Here is a 21,030-nt window from a genome sequence, read left to right on the forward strand (position 1 = left end):
GTCTCCACATAATTCCTGGAAGATAGTTTGTCTTCTGGGATAAGTTGTTATCCTTGTTTTAGTACCCAACTACTAAATTTGTTTAATGGTGCGCTTAAATCTAATACAAAAGTCTTCGGCCTAGGGAAACTAGTGGCAGTTTCCAGAAGTGAATTTTTGTATATTCTCATATATAAGAATAAGACTACACCACAGAATCTAAGTGATTTTGACTTCATTAAAAGTTTAAATACCTAGGCTTTAAACAATTTCATGAAGAGTTTATTTTACTATGATTAAGATGCAAATGAGGGGCCAGCCCCATGGTCGAGTGTTTAAGTTCATGTGCTCTGCTTCGGTGGCCCAGGGTTTCACTGGTTTGGATCCTGGGCGTGGACATGGCACCGCTCATCAGGCCATGCTGAGGCAGCACCCCACATAGCACAACCAGAGGCACTCATAACTAACATATACAACTATATACTGGGGGGCTTTGGGGAGAAGAAGGAAAAAATTTTAAAAGATGCAAATGAATTAATGGGGAAATATTGCCTTGGTCTCTATGCCTGTATTATCTATAGGATTTGATTTGAGCTCACCATACTCATAAGATACTGTTTTATAAAACAGTTAACCAGGCCAGTAAAACAATGTGTGTTATATTCTAGGCACAAAAATCTCAATACTTGTGTTAGCTGCACATCTTCTTTTAAGCTACCTGGACAATCTCATTGGTAATCAGAAGCTACACATTTACCTGCTGCAAATACCAGGCTTTTTCCTGCCAGTTAGAAATCTTTTACATGTACTAGATTTCTTGTGCCTTTCCAAACCTATGCCCTAAATATAACAAGTTATTACACACAATCTTTCTCTAAGTATTTTGAAGTCTGCCATCTTCTGTTTGCATTTATCATTACATCATTACCTTTCATTTCAATATCATAACAACAATTTCCAAGTTTATGTAATTTTCCATTTTGATTTGGTTGCTCCCTGGGGTCATACAGAAAAGCATTTTTATTTTATTTCAAAGCCAATTAATTTGGAAAATATTGGAATTTTAAAATTGTTGGGGATTTCATTGATCATCTAAGTCTGAAACTATGCCGTGCTGTGGTGTCTTAAGGCCATATGGCGGAGGTGGGGAGCGTCTGAACGGTGTGTGCATACACATGCATACACGTGTATACCCCATTATCATCATTTTACTGATTTTACATATTGCACTTTCTCGTAAGATTTTGGCTGAAGGAAGTATTATGCAGCTTTAAAAAACATTATCTGTAACAAAAAACATTTGAAAACTTTATTTTCCATATTTGGTAAGTGATACTCAGGAGTTAAGTGAATTTTTTTAAGTTCACACCACTACTTAATAGCAAAACTGGAATTAGAATTCAGGGTCTTCTGCTTATTAGTCAAAGTTCTTTCCACTACATCATGCTACCTCCCTTAGGCCAAATAATTCTCTATGCGTATTATATAAATTGTGATATACAGCCTTGAAAGGTAGAATAAAATCTGTTTTTTTTCTATTTTGGGAGGACTTCAGCCATGAGATCAGGGATTTGGGGGAGTTTTTGTTGTTCATTTCTATGTTTTGTTTTTTTACTCTTACCTACTATACCAAGTAACCTGATAGAATGGTACAGTGGGCTGTTGAGGACACAGCTGTGGTACCATGTGGTGACAACACTTTGCAGTGCTAGGTTGTTACAGTCTTACAAGGTGCAGGTAGAAGATGTGTGAAATGGAGAGTAGAAAAAGGAAGTTATAAATATACACTATGGCCACATGACCAGTTGCAGAAATGAGAATAGAAATAGCTAATACCAGCACTTTGGTTTGTTGGGGTTCTTTATCTGGCAGGTGACACAAACTTATTTTTTATTTTTTTATTGCTTTTTCTCCCCAACCCTCCCCTCCTCCCAGGACATAGTTGTATATTTTAGTTGTGGGTCCTTCTAGTTGTGACATGTGGGATGCCGCCTCAGCGTGGCCTGATGAGTGGTGCCATGTCCGTGCCCAGAATCCAAACCGGTGAAACCCTGGGCTGCCGAAGCAGAGAGCATGAACTTAACCACTTGGCCATGGGGCCGGCCCCCACAAACGTATTTTTTTTGGAAGATTGTGGCCCATTAGTGATCCTGTCTTAATGGGTTACAGAGCCTTCCATTAACTTTTTTCACTTTACATAGGAATACTAAGACCTCCATAATCCCTTGAGTTCTAGATATCTCTTCCCTCATCTCATTGTATAATAATAGCTTTATTTCCCTTGATAATCAGAATAAATCATACCATCCTTACAATAATGCCCACCTTGCCTATTGGTTCAGTGGCATGGGAAGTCCAAAATGGCCAAGTGGCAGTCTTAGCTTCTAGTTCAGTGGAATTCTTGTTACAGCCCCTGGTAGAACGTCACCACTCCCCCCTCACCTCCACTTGGGAACTAAGAACCCAGTAGTGACAGGAAGCAGAAATTTTACAAGTGGGCTATTAGGGGTGTTAATGAGATGTCTGTCACTTGATTCCTAGATTTGTGACCATGGGAGAAATCAGTTAATGGTTCCTGTTTCAGGGCAGATACAGGATCTTATAGAACAGAAACATAGCTCCATAAGGTATCACCCAGCTGGTGCTATAAAGGAGTCTTCAGTAAGCTATTCCATGTTTCTATGAGGCTGGCTACTCCAGGGGGATAGAGAACAGGATAAAACCAGTGGATCCCAGGGGCATAAGTCTGTTCTCTCAGTTCCTCACATCAGTTCCTTGGTCAGCAGCAGTGTTTTATAGGATACCATGATGGTGAAGAAAGCATCCAGCAAGTCCACAGATGGTGGGGCTGACAGAAGCGTTGAGGACAGGGAAGGGAAGCACATCTAGAGTAAGTTTCTCTTCCAGTGAGGGCAAACTGCACCTCCTTCCCTGACAGAAGAGGCCAACGAGATCAGACAGCCTGGCAGGTTGCCACGTACTCTGGCAGTATCCAGGTCAGTTGTGGTGAGGGAAACCCATTTTGAAGTGTTTTTTTCTTTAACACATTTTCATATTGAAGAAAATATTTTTTACTTCGAGTAGCAGGTTCTGGGGTTTGGCAAATTACATTAAATTACATTAACTAAAAATTCTCCTGCTGTAAACACCTAGGATGTTAAAGTGATCATTAACATTTTTTAATAATGCATAGCTGAACTCACAAGAAAGACAGAAAATCCTAAGGGACCAAAAATGAAGAAGGAATTGAGTAGCAGAGCAGTAAGCGTGGAGTTGATGATATCTCTGCACTTAGGGATATTACAGTGCAGGATTCCCAAAGATAATTCACCACCAAAAGTTATAAAATAAAATAATTATATAAAGAGTCTGTCCTTTAACAAATATTCAGTCTATACATACTGAATTCCAATTATATATCAAATACTGTTCTAAGTCTGGGGATATAGAGGTGAACTCAGACAAATACATAATATATAAGTGCTATGAAAAAAAAAAGGAAACATGGTTAGAAGGATAGAGAGTGACTGGTAGGTAAGGTGGTCAGGGTAAGCACCTTTGAAAAGATGACATTTGAACAGAGACCTGAAGAAAGTGAAGGAGCAAGCCAGGTAGTTATTTCTATGGTGTTCCAAATAGAGGAAACAATAAAGACCAACTCCCAAGGCAGCAGCATGTTCCATATGTATGAGAACTATCAGGGAGGCTATCATAGCTAGAGCTGTAGCTCTACGTGGGAACATATGCCTTTGCTACAGCAAATCTACAAGAAAGATGGCGGTAAGGGTGCAGTAACAGAGGTAGGAGGGATCTAGATCTTGTCAGGTCTGAAGGCCATGGATAGGACTTGAGATATTAAATAAAGTGATGGATAAAGCCATTTGATATTTTTGCATATGAGAGTAACATGATCTGATTTATATTTTAAAAGTCTCTCTGGCAGCTGTATTGGGAATAGATTGTAGGGTAGGGTAGGGGAGATGCAGGCAAACAAGTTAGAAGGCTGTGTCTAATAATAAATCAGGCAAGAACTGATTAAGTTTGGGGCATTAGACCAGTGAAAGGTGGGGAAGGATCCAGCAGTTGGTGAAGGAGGAGACCCCAGAGAGCAGTGTCCTGGATCCCAAGTGAAAAGAGTATTCCAAGAAGAGATGATCAGCTGAGTCAGTGCCACTGATGGGTCAAGTAAGAAGACAGTGCAATGATTGGATTTGGCAACATGCAGGCTATTGGTGACCTTGACAAGAACAGCATGCATGGACTGATGGTGATGAAAGCTGGATTGGAGTGAATTTAAAAGAAATAGGGAGGAAAGATCAAGAATCATCAAGGGATGCTAAAACTACCAGGTAAAAGATGGCTAAGGAAAAGGATGTCCACATGGTCCCACATATTACTTATTAATCACAAAGGAGAAAATGTACCTTTTCAGTGGAGAGATCTGGTGGACACCATGATAACCTTCAAACTTACCATCGCTTATAATGGGATAAATTGACATTATGTGCCTCCTGGTGTGATATAATGGGAAAGAAATAACATCACCTTTGTAGTATTCTTTTTTTTTTATGACAAAGATTGGCCCTGAGCTAACATCTCTTGCCAATCTTCCTCTTTTTGCTTGAGGAAGATTGTCCCTGAGCTAACATCTCTGCCAGTCCTCCTCTATTTTGTATGTGGGACACCACCACAGCATGGCTTGATGAGCAGTGTGTAGGCCCATGCCTGGGATCGGAACCCGTGAACCCCAGGCCACCGAAGCAGAGCACACAAACTTAACCACTATGCCACTGGCCTGGCCCAACCTTTGTAGTATTCTTGCCATTGTATTTAACCCTAATCTGATCAAGAGGGAACAATCAGATAAATCCAGATTGTGGAACATTCTACAAGACATTTAAAAAATATTCATATTATTGAAAGACAGAAAAAAACAAGGAGACATTTCTAGTTTAAAGACTAAAGAGACGAATGCAGTTCGGTCTTTGATTAGACCCTGGATGGGGGAAAAACAATCACAAAGGACATTTTGGGGACAACTGGAGATATTAAATATGGAGTGTATATTAGATAATAGTATTGTATCAGTTTGAAATTTCTGGTGGGGGGTGATAATTACAGTGTTATATAAGACAACACACTTGTTTTAAGGGGATAGATGCTGAAGTATTTAGAGATGAAATATTGTGGTATCTGCAACTTCAATATAAAAAAGTGTATATTTGTGAAAATAAATGAAGTGAGGTAAAACAAATATCTCAAAGTGTTAACAATTCATAAATCTAAGTTAAGAATATCTAGTTAGTTGTGGGGTTGGCCCCATGGCTGACTTGTTAAAGTTCTGCATGCTCCGCTTTGACAGCCTGGGTTCGTGGGTTTGGATCCTGGGCGTGGACCTACTCCACTCATCAGACATGCTGTGGAGGCATCCTACGTACAAAATAGAGGAAGACTGGCACAGATGTTAGCTCAGGGCAACTCTTCCTCAAGCAAAAAAAGAGGAAGATTGGCAATGAATGCTCAGGGCAAATCTTCCTCACACACACACAAAAGGAGTATGTAGTTAGTTGTTCATTGTATTCTCAACTTTTCATAGTTTTCAAAATTTTCAAAATAGAAAATTGAAGAAAAGGGAATAGTAAGGAAGGAAGTAAAGATAGTTCCTTTAAGAAGTTTAGCTATAAAGGGAGCAGAGATATGGAACAGTAGCTAGAGGAGAATACAGGTTCAAGAGAAGTTTTTTTTAAGATTGGCCGTACTATGGGATTCATTCATTCATCAACAATGTTAAGCTCTTACTATGTGCTAGGCACTCTTCTAGACACTAGGGATAGCAGTGACTAAACAAAATCTCTACTCTTAGAGAGCTTATATTCTAGAGGTGACAGAAAGACAAGTAAATATATAGTAGGTTAGATGTTAACACATCCTACTCAAGGAGTGGGTCAGAAACCAGCATCACCTGAGAGCTTATTAGCAATACAGAATATCAGGTCCCACCAGGCCTTCTGAATTAGAATCTGTTTTAACAAGATCTCCATATAATTTTTATATACATTAAAATTTGAGAAGTACTACTATGGAGGAATGTAAAGTCAGGTGAGGGGGATGGGGACGGTGCAGGAAGGGGGTGCAGTTTTATAGAGAGTAGTCAGGGCAGAGGAGTATTTGAGCAGAGACTGTAGGAAGTGAAGGGGGCAAATTGTGAACATATCCGGGGAAGAGCATTCCAGAGAGAGGCAGCAGCAAGGGCAAATACCCTGAAGTGCAGCTTCTTGGTGTGTTTTAGGAGTAGCAAGAGATGGAAGGAGCAGAGGGAGGGAGGGAGGTAACGGTAGGATGTGAGGTTAGACAGGAGTCTGTGGAGCAGAGAGACAGAATCATAGAGGGCCTTTGTTATACTCCATTATAAGATTGTGAATTTTACTCTGAGCAAGATGGGAAGTCATCGGAAGTTTTTTAGCAAAACAGAGACATGAAATGACTTTTAAGAGGTGCTTCTGGCTGCTGTGATAAAATGTATGGAGGGGGCAAGGATGGATGCAGGGAGGCCAATAAAGAATATAATAAAAATCCCAATGATCTGTGCCACGTGGTAGTGCTGGAAATGATGAGAAGTGGCTGGACTTTAATTTTATTTTGCAGGATGAGAAATGGTGTGAGGCTGTGCTGATGGATGTAGGGTATGAAAGAGGAGCAAGAATGAAATGTTTTGGAATTTTTATAAATTTATGAAAAAGATACAGTGGAGAAGCAAAACAACGAATGTAGAGGCAAGTGAAAATATTCATAAAAGACCTTAAATAGATGCAAGTGCATGGAACCCAGTGTGAAAATGTTTAAGTAGAAGCACGGACAGTTTTATGTTTAACAGAAATAATTGTTTTTAATGGAACCTTCCAAGCACATACATAAGAATACAAAATAATATAAATATACGCATGTATTCAGCAAATTTAAATAGATGTTAATGTTTTATCATATTTGCTCCAGATCATTTTTTAAGAGAAATATTTCAGACTTCTGAAAATAATATTTAAAACACCCGTGTAACCACCAGCCAGCTTGAATGTAATTGAAGCTTCTTGTGCATCCTTCTAATCTCATTCCCCTCCTACAACATCTCCTCCTACCTGCTCCAGGAAACCACTATCCTAAATTTGACATTTATCTTTTCAATGCATAACTTTACACTTTTACTGCACATGGAAGTATCCATAAGTAATAGGGACTATTTTGCATATTTTAAAATTTCATACAATTGGTATCATATTATGCATATCATTCTACAACTTGCACTTTTCTTTGTTTAGTTTGACATTAAGTAGAGATAAGTGCAATGATGAAACCAAGCTGCTGGATAATGTCCTAGATCACAACAGAGAGTTGCTTTAGATTGTATGTAGAGGGAACATTTCTCTGAAGAAGGGATGTTTAAGCTGAGACTGAATGAAAAGAAGCCAGCCAAGTGGCTATGTTGGGACAAGGGCTCTTCCCAGATGACTTTGCTGACCTGCCAGATTTAGAACCCATCCTTTTAATTTAAAAAACTGCAGTGTTAGAAAATTTCAGGTATGTCTGTGTAAAACCCATACTGTGTAGGGGTTTCTTGGCCTTATAAGCTTACAGGATGTAGCCAAATAGGATACATAGTATAAAGTGACAGATCTCAAAATGTAGTCTTCAGACTCCTGGTCCATGAAGTAAAAATTATTTTCATAATAATACTAAGACAATCCTTCGCTTTGTCTCTGTGTGGACATTTGTAGTGATGATGTAAAAGCAATGGTGGATGAAACTGCTGGTGCCCTAGCACCCAGGTGTACTAGTACTCATTGTATTCTTTACCATCATGCATTTGTAGTAAATTAATAAATAAATTCAACTTCCTCATAAGTTGTCTTTGATGAAACAGTAAAAATCATTAATTTTATTAAATCGACTTTTTTCTCATCACAGGAAAATATTGTAACTGTGTGTGGTGAAGGATGTTAACTAGACTTATTATGATCATTTTGCAATATATAAAATATGGAATCATTATTTTGTACACCTGAAACTAATATACTATGTCAATTACATCTCAATAAAAACATTATTATAAAAAATCTCAACTCTTTGGGCCTGCCCCATGATCTAGTGGTTAAGTTCGGTGCACTCCACTTTGGCAGCCCAGGTTTAGTTCCCAGGTGCAGATCTACACCCCTACACCCCTCATTGGCGGCCCTGCAGTGGCTGCGACCCATGTACAAAATAGAGGGAGACTGGCACAGATATTAGCTCAGGGTGAATCTTCCTCAGGGGGGAAAAACATTAACTCTCAAGTATGCATCTTTTCATATTCTGTGTGATGAAACAGAAGTATGCTTAAAGCACATCTACTGCAGGTAATGTTGTTTTGAGGAAAAACAATTATGCGATTGTTTGAGTTGTAAGCTAAAATAGCCCATTTTTTATGGAACTTCATTTTTACTTGATAGCACAACAGACAGAATAACTGTGGTTATTCAGACTTGGAAATTTAGCAGGAAATCTTCTAAAGAATGAGTGATCCGAGGCCTTTACTTTAAGGAAACAACCGATAGTATTTGTTGCCAGTGATAAAATTCAAGCTTTCAAGCGAAAATTAAAATTTTGAAAAACATTTGTCACAAAGAGCTGAACAGTTTCTCAGTACTTAAAGACATCTTTGATGAGATTGGCGGTGAAATTAATGAGCATGATTATTTGATATTTTAGAAATCAAACTGGTCAACATTTGGAAGATCTGCGTTAATTCTCTGAAGCAGTGTTTCCAAATGACCAAAGCGCGATATTACAAAACTAACAGTGTTAATGCTTTCGGGGGCATGTTTTGCTGTTGTCAGTAATGCTTCAAAACGGGAACAAAGTTAATATGTTGTGTACTTCAGAACAATGTTTCTCAAAGTGTATTTCTTTGATGTTACTAGATATATAGATATAAGGTAAACAAGCTAAGTCATTTTGGGTGGTGTTTGTCTAAAGAAATTTAATGTTTTATTAGGTTATGGATCTTCTAAAAAGCATTGTACGTCTTCCAGAAGCAGTTAAAGTAGTCATCGCCAAGGTTACTTGAATTTAGAAACCTTTTATCATAGATCCTCTCTCCACTCTGGTATTCTTTGGAAAATACTCCCATAGAGACACAGCATCTTAGGACCGAAAAGACTTTTAAAGGCTGTTTAACCATCATTTTTAGGAAGTGTATTATGAAGTGCTTTTGGGATCAGCATTTCTTGAAAGGAAGGGAACAGCGCGAGGCAGAGGGAGAAGGGGGACTGCAGTGCAGTCTCAGTAAAGGCCTGGTCAGCCCCATGGGAAGCTCTGCATCTCGGGTGGCTCTTCAAAGTTGTTCCAAGTTGGGGTGAGGGGGCTGGACATTAACAACTCTTCATCAGTCATTGGCTATGGGCCACCGCTAGAAGAGTGCATGACCTTGGGTGAGGCAGCTCAGTTAACCAAGGCATCTCTCAAGAAAGTGAAGAGCCTGGGCTATCTGCCATCGGCACCCCCAGGAGCTCTGGGAATAAGGGGCAAGGGGCACTGAGTGACAGGATCCACTCAGAGGTGTATCTGTGAGGTATTGTTTTGGGCTCGTAACAACAGAGATATGATTCGTAACACATAAGGATTTGCTTTTCTCACATAATGAGAAGTTTGAAGGTAGGCACTTGCCAGTGTTTGTCTCTTTTATTATCTTAGTCTTTTTCCATGCTCTCAAGTTAGCTACCAGACATCCAGCCAACATGTCTGCATTCCAGGCAGCAAAAGAGTCCTAGAAGTTCCACCCAGTTACTTTCACTTGTATATTTCTATTTGTAATGGAGGCTAGGAAATGACATTTTTTCAGCAGGCACATTGCCCCAAGTTCTGTCACAAAGGAAGAATGGACATTGGGGTTGACAGCTAGTATTCTCTGCCACAGAAAATCATCGTAAATCTGGATAGACAAGCAGGAAAAACATTGCAAAACCATCAGAGGCTGTTGAAGTGGCTGGGGTGGGTGATGGGGTTGGAGGCAGGGTGGGAATATGAGTGTGGCAAGAAGCAGCTAGATTTTAGGAAACCAGTCAAGTAGGTGAGAATTAAAGAATTTTGACGTCGGCAATTGGAGAAAGTGGACAGGAAAGTCAGGAGTGATCTGTAAGGGCTGAGATTTCTGGATAAACTGCTACCGTAGGTACTTCCCCTCTTGGCAGCAACCAGTTAGTTACCCCCAAAAAACTAGTAGCTAATAAACTCCAAAGTCGTACCACGCTTTACTTTTGATCATAGTGGAATTTCAAGGCCACAAAATCGAATTTAAAATTTCACAGCTATTTATTTTAATCCTCTGAAACACAGAGACATAGAAAAAGCTCTGTGAAGTAGCAGAACAGTAACTCCCGTGTAGTACAAAAGATGTGTTTTCATGCTCCCTTCCTAAAGATCTCCTTTGAGATCTCTTTCCTGTAATCATACTACTAACCAGTTAGAACTGGAACATTTCCCCTTTAATGCCAGGATCCTTCCGTGAAAGAACGGGTCCTTCTGCTGGTTCTTTCCCCTGTCTAGAGTCATCATAGCGAAGAGGCATGTGGCGGCATAGTGCATAGAGGTCAAAGCTTGGACTGGCGATTCAGTCCATGTGGCACGATGTAGAGACATGTTTGGCTGTTACAGCTGGGATAGGGGCCGCTCCTGGCATCTAGTGGATAGAGGTTGCTAAACCTCCTACGATGCACAGGACAGCCCCCCACAGCAAAGAAATATCCAGCCCAAAATGTCAATAGTGCTGAGGTTGAGAAACCTCGTTTTAACCTTTCCAATCCTTCATTTCTTTACCCATGAATTGGAGTTAGTAATAGTACCTGTTTGGTTTTGTAATGGTTAAATGAGATAATCCGTGTAAAATGCTTAATATAGTGCCTGGCACGTAAGTGTTCTGTTAATGTAAATTACTATTATCATCACTAGTATTAGTCTGGATATTTAGACTGAATTAAAAGAACACAGCATTTACTACCTATAGCCATGCCTCCAGGGAAATCCATTTGCCTCTTTCCTTCAGAAATGTCTACAGAACAATATAAAACACGCAATGGAACAGAAGAAGCACTTCTTGCTTATAGTCAAAGAAGATAATGAATCAATAATAGCTATACTTTATTCTAAATTCTGTACTTTATTCTAAGTTCTGAGAAAATGATACACAGTCCTACTCATGTCAGCTTTCTTCTTCACGTGGATGTCCTTTTTTTTTTCAGTCTTCTCTTTCTTCCTTTTGCACCATATTGCAAAGTTACACCTCCTTTCCCCTCCACATCTTTTGGAATTTCAACTCTTTCAATCTCTTCTGGCTATCAAGGATTTTGGAACCATTAAAGTAAAAGAAAGCATTGGCCAAGACCCAGGACAAAGTGTTGGTATATTTGAAAATAAGTTTATTCATATTGATTTCATATTGAAAATAAAATTATTCATACAGTAACCAAATGAGCTGCTGAAATGCTTGCTAAGTTTTCAAACCTTCAATTTTCATTTAGTAATTATGAAAACTCTAAGTCTCTAAAATTCACTTATTAACCATAAATCCATTCATACTGCAGTAATAATAATACTTATCTTCTATTTTTCAAGGCAAATGCAATAGGCCGAAGTGCTAAAACTGTTCGAGAATTCCTAGAAAAGAATTACACAGAAGATGCTATAGCAAACGACAACGAAGCTGTAAAATTAGCAATAAGAGCTTTGCTAGAAGTAAGTGATCTAATAAAGCTTATTCAGAAAAGCATAGGGTTTTTTTTTTTTCATTCAGTGGCTTATTAAAACACAGAATTTCCTGAAGTAATTCTCACATTGCACTTATTCTACATTAGGTTGTCCAGTCTGGTGGAAAAAACATTCAACTTGCTATAATAAGAAGAAACCAACCTTTGAAGGTAAGTCATTAGGAAGAAAAAAATACCTGTAGTATAAAGTATTTTGACAAAAAATTAAAATGTTGTTGACACCCACTGGTGTCTTCATTATCAGCCTGAAACATCCCTTTAGCATCCATTGACACTGCAATTTCCATTTTGTTTCTGTAGGCTGTCACTAATTTGTATGTGCTTATTGCAAACAGTTACCTATGCCTAACCCTTTGTGAAGACTTAGAGGCACTGAGATCTATATATAGGCCTATCCCATTTAGTGGTATATATTCTTCTAAGTAGGAATTCCTACTGAGTCAGCCCTATATGGTGTCAGTATAGCTATTCCCTATGGAGAGTCATTCCTGGCACCATATAGAGAGCAGTTACTCTTCCTGTCTTTTTAGATCTCCTGAAATCAAGATGTGCTTCCAGCCAGTGTCATTCAGCTGCTATTTATATAATTGTTGGCCCTCCAGGCTTCTAACATAGTGTTATCCTTCATTATGTTAAGGCACCACCCATTCTTGGTTGCCTACTGGCTTTTATCTCTTCTCTCTTCTTTTCACTTAAAAGTGGCTTGCGATTTAAATTTTAATGCCTAGTGTAATAACCTTTCCATATGTCTTTGTGGCAAGTCTAGCATTATTCTTTCTATGCCTTTTGTCAGCTCTTATGGGTTAAAACTGCTGGACCACAAAATAAATTGTTTAGAACAATGTGATAAATTGTTAGGATATTGTGATAGAGGACTCATGGGCTAAAGAGCATTTGAAATGTGGTTCACGATTGTTCATTAGGTAGAACTTTACAGTCTGGTTTGCTGACTAGCTCTCTCTAGCTGAGAGTGTACAAAATCACGTAAAGCATGGGAATCTATACGAAAAAGGTGCTAAAAAGGATTATTTCACATATACCTTTTCTTTTGTTTTAAGGAAAATATTTCAAGGGGAAATAATGTTAAAATCAGTGCTATGTGGAGCAGTGGGGTTTTTGGGTTTTAGGGGCTTTGTTGTTGTCATTGTTTTGACATCACATTCCCACCTTTTATTAGTTAATCAATAGACGGAGGACGCAAGGATAGGGCAGCAGCAAAGTTTCAGTGAATAAGAGAAATGGGGACAGAGTAATGGGGTCTGCCCCAGCACAGCCCCACAGAAATAACCAGAGTGCTGAGCACAGAGTGTGGAGATGGGAACTGAGCCGCATTGTCACCCCTGCTGTAAAGGATGGGGGGACAGATGTGTCAACACCACAGGGACAGAGAACCACTGAGACCAGAGTCATCTCTCCAGCCCCATCACATACATATATACACATCTGGAGAGACACACACACAGAGTTATACATATATTTTTATTTATGAGTGGTAGGGTGGTATGTGTACAGCAGCAAAGCTATGCTCTCCTTCCACATTATATTTCAGGAGAGGCTGTAGGGGAAATAGAGCATGTGCTCTGGAATTGGATAGACCTGGGTTTAAGTTCCAGCGATGCATTTGTTTAACAGTATGACCTTGAGCAAGTTGCTCTCATCTTTGATATTAATAAAATAAAAACTGTTTTTGCTTTGTACTTAGTGAGGGAGTTGTAAACAAAGCAGTCTAAATCATCTTTTCCCTACCTCTTTGGCTAGTCTGTGAGCTGATAAGATAGTCAAATCCTATCAGAGAATCACACAGTGGGGTAGGGCTAGGGGGAGTTCAGTAAGGAGTTGTTTGCTCACGAATAGAATAAGCCTTGCATTCAAATCTTTTCCAAGTTATATGCATATACAGGATACGTAATGCAACATCACATTGTACCCTGCGCTCTTTTAGAGCACAGTGATAGTGGAAATGTCATAGAGTCCTGGTTTTGTCCATAATTGTTACAAGTTGTGTTGCTTTTAAACCTTTTGAAATATTTCATTACATATTTGAAGTTATATACACTATAAAGTTATAAATAGAAAATGTAAATTTATAAAATATAATTGAGTTCCTTCATACTATAAATATTTAGAAATTACTGGTATTATTGAAATTTGCTTTTTAAATTTTTTCTCTTCTCAGATGTTTAGTGCCAAAGAAATTGAATTACAAGTAACTGAAATAGAAAAGGAAAAGGAAGAAGCAGAGAAGAAAAAATCAAAGAAGATTGCCTAATTCTTAGGATGAGCACGGGGAGCTTTGAATGTTTGGTTGTACTCCTCGGAATTATTTAGTGAAGTTTTAAAGGAAATAAGTTGATTTGTAGCATTACATTGAGTAGTTACATGCTGTTTCAAGAATGCCAGATTTCTGCCTGTCTTCAGTCTATTACATGGACAAACATACATTAGTAGGAAGGTTATCTTTGAAAAGAGCTTTCAGTAATTGTTGGAAGCAATCATAATTCCACATAAGCCTGAGACAGTACTTTATAACTTGTCCAGTGTATTACTTTTCTTCATATATGCAAATGTAATTAAGAAAAAACATTAATTAAAAAAATTAATAATTTGGTGACATTTGAGTATTGATATCAGGTAAAAAGCTGTTCCAAAATAAACTGAATATAATATTGAGTTGCATTTCTAGATGCATGATAAAAACATCCTTGCATTGGTGAATTGCCAAAATTTTGTCAGCTTGCTTCATTTTTAAATATTTTGTCATATTTATTTTGCCTTTGTCATTTCATAAGTTGCAGTATATCATTTTGTTCATGGGACACATATTAAAGGCCTAATCCAAATAGGCAATTAAAATAAAGTGTGGTAAGAACTTATAAGGACATCTCAACAGGGGACTATATGAAAATAAGGAGAGAAGTGAATACATTTAATTCTTTTTTTTTTTTTCAGGAAGATTAGCCCTGAGCTAACATCTGCTGCCAATCCTCCTCTTTTTGCTGAGGAAGACTGGCCCTGAGTTAACATTCGTGCCCATCTTCCTCTACTTCATATGTGGGACACCTACCACAACATGGCTTGCCAAGAGGTGCCATGTCCCCACCCAGGATCCAAACTGGCGAACCCCAGGCCACTGAAGCAGGAAATGTATGAACTTAACTGCTGCACCACTGGGCCAGCCCCAATACATTTAATTCTTAGTTTCAATTTTAATTTTATCTTAAGCATGTCCAGTGTGTTAGATTTGTTATATGTGCCATCAGATATCTGAGTGCTTACTATATGCTTGCATTGTGCTAGGCTTATTGGGAGTAATAAATATAAAAAATTAATCCAGGGGTTGGCCCCGTGGCATAGTGGTTAAGTTCACATGCTCCACTTCAGCAGCCCAGGGTTCACAGGTTCAGATCCTCGGCACAGACCTAGCACTGCTCGTCAAGCCACACTGTGACGGCATCCAGCATAAAATAGAGGAAGATTGGCACAGATGTTAACTCAGGGACAGTCTTCCTCAAGCAAAAAAGAGGAAGATTGGCACCAGATGTTAGTTCAGGACCAATCTTCTAAAAGAAAAAAAAGAAAAATTAATCCAAATGGCCCACAAAAAGAATGTGTTTAATGCCTGTAATGAGGTTATATTTTTTAAAACAAAAGATACTAATAGGTATAAACACAAAAGCTTATATACCTTATTATTTTAGAGCTTTGTCTTTTTTTAATATTCTTTTTGAAAACAAGGAAAGAGGTTGAGTTTTTGCAGAAGAATAAAAGGCTCAGGGGACCTGGTAAAGGAAAGAATCAGTTTGGGTAGGCTATCATAAGATCTAAGCCATTGGTAGTTGTAGTGCTCTGAAGAAAGGGCAAAAGAAAGAGCAGAGTACAAGGCCGCCTCACTGGTATTCATCTTGGGCCAAATTCCTGTGGCCTCCTGCTGCTGCACTTCCATTCCTCAAACAGAAGGACTCCAGGGCATTTTCTAGGGCAGAATGTACAGTATTCCACTCTGACTTAGACCCCGACTGCCTTTCTAGTTTCACTGGAACCATGGAATTTCATGGCTCCCTATACCCTTCTTTAAAACTTAGAATCAAAGCCAAATACGTGTTTCCTGTCACCTCCTGGCCCTGCTTAGCTTTCCGGAAGCAAAGGTGCTTCCCAAGCGAAGCCTTACTAAACAAAATTTTAGCACATTGGAAAAAAAATCCACACCTTTGATAATCAATAATCAGCTCCTACTAAAGGCATCTCCCTCAACACGCACACACGCACACAGGAGGGGCGGGATGTTTGCATTTTCCTGCTGCACTGCAATGAACCCATTGCGAATCCTTGATACTCTGGATACATGGCTCAGCATCTTGCACATCCCTGTTTCTTGGCACTCATCATACTATATTGACTATATTGAAATTGTCTGTTTGATCTACTTTTTTTGACAAATATTGAGTGCTTTAAGCAACAGGCACTGTTAGATGCCAGGGATATAGTGGTAAAGAGTTGTCTTTGTTTTTTGTCCTCACTACACAGTAGTGAGAAGGCAGATATTAAACCCAAATAGTTATATATAATTGGGATTAGTGGGGCCGGCCCAGTGGTGCAGGGGTTAAGTTCGCTCATTCTGCTTCTTGGTGGCCCGGAGTTCGCCGGTTCGGATCCTGGGTGCGGACATGGCACCACTTGGCAAGCCATGCTGTGGTAGGCGTCTCACATATAAAGTGGAGGAAGATGTGCATGGATGTTAGCTCAGGGCTAATCTTCCTAGAAATATATATATATATATATATATAATAATTGGGATTAGTGCTCTGTGTCTGTCTTCCCTACTAAACTAGCAGCTCTTCAGGAGGCAGGGCTGGGACTCACGTCTCTTTCATCTTTGTTTCCACACCTTCCCTATTGTTAAGACAGAATACATGCTTGTTGAGCTGTGTTAACTTGCAGACTGTTGCACATATCAGATATTGGGAGGATGGGGGCACGAATCATCTAGTTTAATCCCTCACTTAGTGTAGAAATCAACTTCCTAAATCCCTTTTTCCCTTGTTGAACATTATAGTGATGGGAAGTCCTCACATTATCAATGAATATACATTGCATGCAGGGCCCCTCAAAGTGGATTCAGACCCTGGTTAAATAAAAATAGGAGGACTTCCAGGAAGAGAGGAATGTGGTGTTATGCAACATAGTATGGTCCTGGGAAACCAACTGAAGGTGCAGTGATCTGAAGTGGCATTCAGCTACTACTCATCCCTCACTGAACATTCTTTCTGCCACGTACCAGAAATGAACATGATATGGTCCTTGTCTTGAAGAGATCATAGTACCAAATAATTGAGTCCATTCTTGCAAGTTATCTGAATAATGAAAAGTATATCTCCCTTACAATCTGTGAATTTAATATGGAACATGTTTCTGGAGTAATATTTAAATATTCCCTAGTAAATGCAGCACACAACACCAGATCTTTTAAAATGGAAATGAGACATGTTTTGTGTGTTAATAAACAAAACAAGGGGGTTATACCTCCCTGTCTCCCAATTTCCATCTCTGATCTGAGGACGGGCCATTGTGCGCCTCTGGATGGATTTGGCTATAAATTGATATATTGTTAATGACCCTCTTCTGAATCATACCTCAGCTGTGTGGATCCCATGTTTCCTATCTGGGGGAACAGGGACACATCATCCAAATGATATGGTTCTAATTCTACCCCTTACTTTTATTAAACAAGTACTCATATAATGCTTACTACATGCCAGACACTGAGTTCTTTACAAACATTAACTCAATTCTCAATAACTCTCATGAGACAGGTTATGTGGTTTATGCCCAAGGGCTGATGGTTATGCTGCTTTGCCACCACACCTGTCCCTCAAAATCTCCCAAATCTCCCTCACAAAGCTGTTTCCTGAGGGGCAAGAGCCTTTATATCTCACTGGCTTTATTCCTCCTGTACCCAGCATGAGGGTCTTGATTATTTTTGGCTCAACTGCTTTCTTTTACTTTGGAAGGTATTATTTTGGCCAGGTTTTGCTGATCTACATAAAGTGACTTTTTTTCTAAATTTTGTTTTTTGGTGAGGGAGATTGTCCCTGAGTTAACATCTGTGGCAATCTTCCTCTATTTTGTATGTGGGATGCTGCCACAGTGTGGCTTGACGAGTGGTGTGTAGGTCCATGCCCAGGATCCGAACTTGCAAACCCCAGGCCACCAAAGCAGAGCGCGTGAACTGAACCACTATGTCACTGGGCTGGCCCCACTCCCTGTGATTTTTTGTTTAATGTGACATTTTAGCCAAAATATACTCAAACATTATTTCTATTTAAAATGTCATTTCTACATCTTTTATTGAGAGAAGATTCCCCCAAATGCAAGCACGTTGTGCTTTTTCTCTCTTGTATCCTCCAGGTGAGATAATCACAAACATTTGGTTTTAGGAATCAGCTAAAGAAGTTCTCTTCCCATCACTGGGTTATGGTCAACTACATAGTCTAAAAAAATTTCTCACTACAGGCATAGAAATGCTGGATAACACCTAACAAACATCCTTTTAAATGCATAGCTGAGCTCACAAGAAGTAACGGAAATCCCCAGAGGCCAAAACCAAAAAGATTTGAAAATCAGAAGAGGCATTTTCGCAGATGCTGGTGCTGCCCTGGAGGAGGCTGCACTGGCACAGGGAATAAGCAAACTGAGAACGAGACAGGAGAGAACCTAGAAACACACCCACCCTTCCTGGAATACTTGGTTGTTGGCAGCCAGCAGCGCAGCATCAGTCAGTGGGTAAAGAACAAGTTCTTCAATAAATGGTGATAGGATAACTGGTTATCCATCTGGAAAGAAAGAACTGGACCTCTACTTCACAGTATTAAAAAAAATTCCAGGTCAATGAAAGACCTAAACATAAAAGATAAAACTTGAAGACTATTCAGCAAAATAGCTTTAAGACTTTGGGGGTAAGGACAGATTTCCTAAACAAGGTACAAAAAATGCTAACACTTACGAAAAAGACTGATAATCCAACTACCTGAAGACATAAGCTTCTCTACATCAAAAGATAACAGAAAGAAAGTAAAAAGATGGGCCACAAATGGGAGAAGACATTTGTAACACATGTCACTGATAAAAGCTGTGTGTCTGGAATTTATAAAGAACTGTTTGTTCAAAGGAATAAAAAATACAATGTGGGGGCCGGCCCAGTGGTGCAGCGGGTAGGTTTGCATGTTCTGCTTCAGCGGCCTGGAGTTCGCCGGTTCCGATCCCGGGTGCAGATATGGCACCGCTTGGCAAGCCATGCCGTGGCAGGCATCCCACGTATAAGGTGGAGGAAGATGGGCACGGATGTTAGCTCAGGGCCAGTCTTCCTCAGCAAAAAGAAGAAGATTGGCAGCAGATGTTAGCTCAGGACTAATCTTTCTCAAAAAAAAAAAAAAACAATGTGACAGAAAAGTGGGTGGAACATTTAAACAGGCGGGTCACAGAAGAGGAAACCTGACCTCTTTATGAGGAACTTATTAAATGATGTTCTACCAGAGTCATTCATGAAATGTGTAGTATAACTATGATGAGACACTATTTTACAGCCATCAGATGGGCAAAAATTAAAAAGGACTGTATAAAATGTTGGTGAGCATTTGGAGCCAAAAGAACTCACCTACTGCTATTAGAACTGTAGACTAGGACAACTGCTTTGGGCAAGATAGTGAGACTTAGTCAAGTCAAAGAGGCAGCAATTCCCCTCCAAGGTATATAGCCCATAGAAACTCTAGCATATGTACATAAAAATAATCACGTACAAAGGCATTGCTTGTGATAGAAAAAAAAAAAAAAAAAGAAGTGACCTAATATTTATCAAAAAGAGAATAAAAGAATAAATTGTTATTCATACAGTAGCATACCATAGCAGGTAAAAAGAAGGCACTACAGCTACATGATGTATCAACAATGGATGTGTCTCAAAAACATCATACTGAGAAAAACTAAAGCCAGCTGTGACAGTGTATACACAATCTGATGTTTATAGAAAACTTAAAGGCCTACAAAGCTAAATATAGTATTTAAAAGATACAATGTTTGAGGTAAAACTGAAGAAAAGCAAGGGAATGGTTGTTGCAAAAGTCAGGATAGTGAGTATTTCTGTTGGGCGCTGGGAGAGACATGCACAAGAACTGCTAATGCAAAGCTGGGTGGCGAGTGAGTGCATGTTCACCTCATTCTCTAAACTGTACATGTAAGTTATCTGCACTTATTTATTGTGTGTTTCCCAATTATAAATCCAAAAAACATTCAATGCAGAAAAAGATGAAGAAAATTTAAAGACACATACCTTGCCCTCAAGAAACAGACTCTTTTGAGAAAAATTAAAAGCATGCCTAGGGGCCGGCCCCGTGGCACAGTGGTTAAGTTCACACGTTCTGCTTCGGTGGCCCGGGGTTCACCAGTTCGGATCCCGGGTGTTGACATGGCACTGCTCAGCAAACCATGCTGTGGTAGATGTCCCGCATATAAAGCAGAGGAAGATGGGCATGGCTGTTTGCTCAGGGCCAGTCTTCCTCAGCAAAAAGAGGAGGATTGACAGCAGATGTTAGCTCAGGGCTAATCTTCCTCAAAAAAAATAAAATAAAATAAAAGCATGCCTAATTATAATGTGTTATCTATGGAATGTTTCCATATGAGATAAAAATAAGAAGCAAAATCAGGATGGTTGGAAGAGAAGGGAACACAAGGGGCTTCAACTGCATCTGACACATCATATTTAAGTCTTAAACAGTGGATGGTATCAGAATGTCATTATAATATGCCCTTGTCTAACAGAGCCAGAGACATCTTTGCTTCATTACTAAAGTTGAAACTTACCCCTTTCTAAAAATCTCTTTTCCCCTCATTCCTGGTGATCATGAGGAATATGACCAAGTGAGTGAAGTAATGAAAGACATGACAATCTCACCATTATTTGAAGTGAAATTATGATTAATTCTCTTAGGAAACAGATCTGGAGTTTGCATAATAAGTTTTAAAAGACATTCATAACCTAGTAAATTTCTTCTTGATCTTTGGTAAAGGAAGTGATTGAAATAAATACTCTCCAAGTTTGCAAAAAACCACTTACACTACTCATATTTCATAATTCCTTAGGGCTTTTCATTCCAAGTATTTCCATGTTTTATGTAATTGAATATATATATTCACATCCATTGAGATTCCTTTAGAAAGAAATTAAGCAATTACCTTATCATAACTCCACATAAATTTTCAGTCGTTA

At 39.1% G+C, this 21,030-nt stretch overlaps 1 protein-coding gene and 1 long non-coding RNA gene across 2 annotated transcripts in view; one reads left to right on the plus strand and one right to left on the minus strand.

Moving 5' to 3' along the window:
* The window catches only part of PSMA8 (proteasome 20S subunit alpha 8), a 42,221-nt gene extending 27,726 nt beyond the window's left edge, over window positions 1-14,495 (plus strand). Inside the window, exons 5-7 of the mRNA XM_001495329.5 lie at window positions 11,620-11,739; window positions 11,859-11,921; window positions 13,948-14,495. Of these exons, the coding sequence (XP_001495379.1) occupies window positions 11,620-11,739; window positions 11,859-11,921; window positions 13,948-14,040 (276 nt within the window). The 3' untranslated portion in view covers window positions 14,041-14,495. The remainder of the gene's footprint in view (window positions 1-11,619; window positions 11,740-11,858; window positions 11,922-13,947) is intronic.
* LOC138925382 (uncharacterized) overlaps window positions 1-21,030 on the minus strand; it is an 80,428-nt gene that overhangs the window by 41,446 nt on the left and 17,952 nt on the right. The window lies entirely within an intron of this gene.

This window comes from Equus caballus, chromosome 8 (genome assembly GCF_041296265.1).
Source record: "Equus caballus isolate H_3958 breed thoroughbred chromosome 8, TB-T2T, whole genome shotgun sequence".
Taxonomy (NCBI): domain Eukaryota; kingdom Metazoa; phylum Chordata; class Mammalia; order Perissodactyla; family Equidae; genus Equus; species Equus caballus.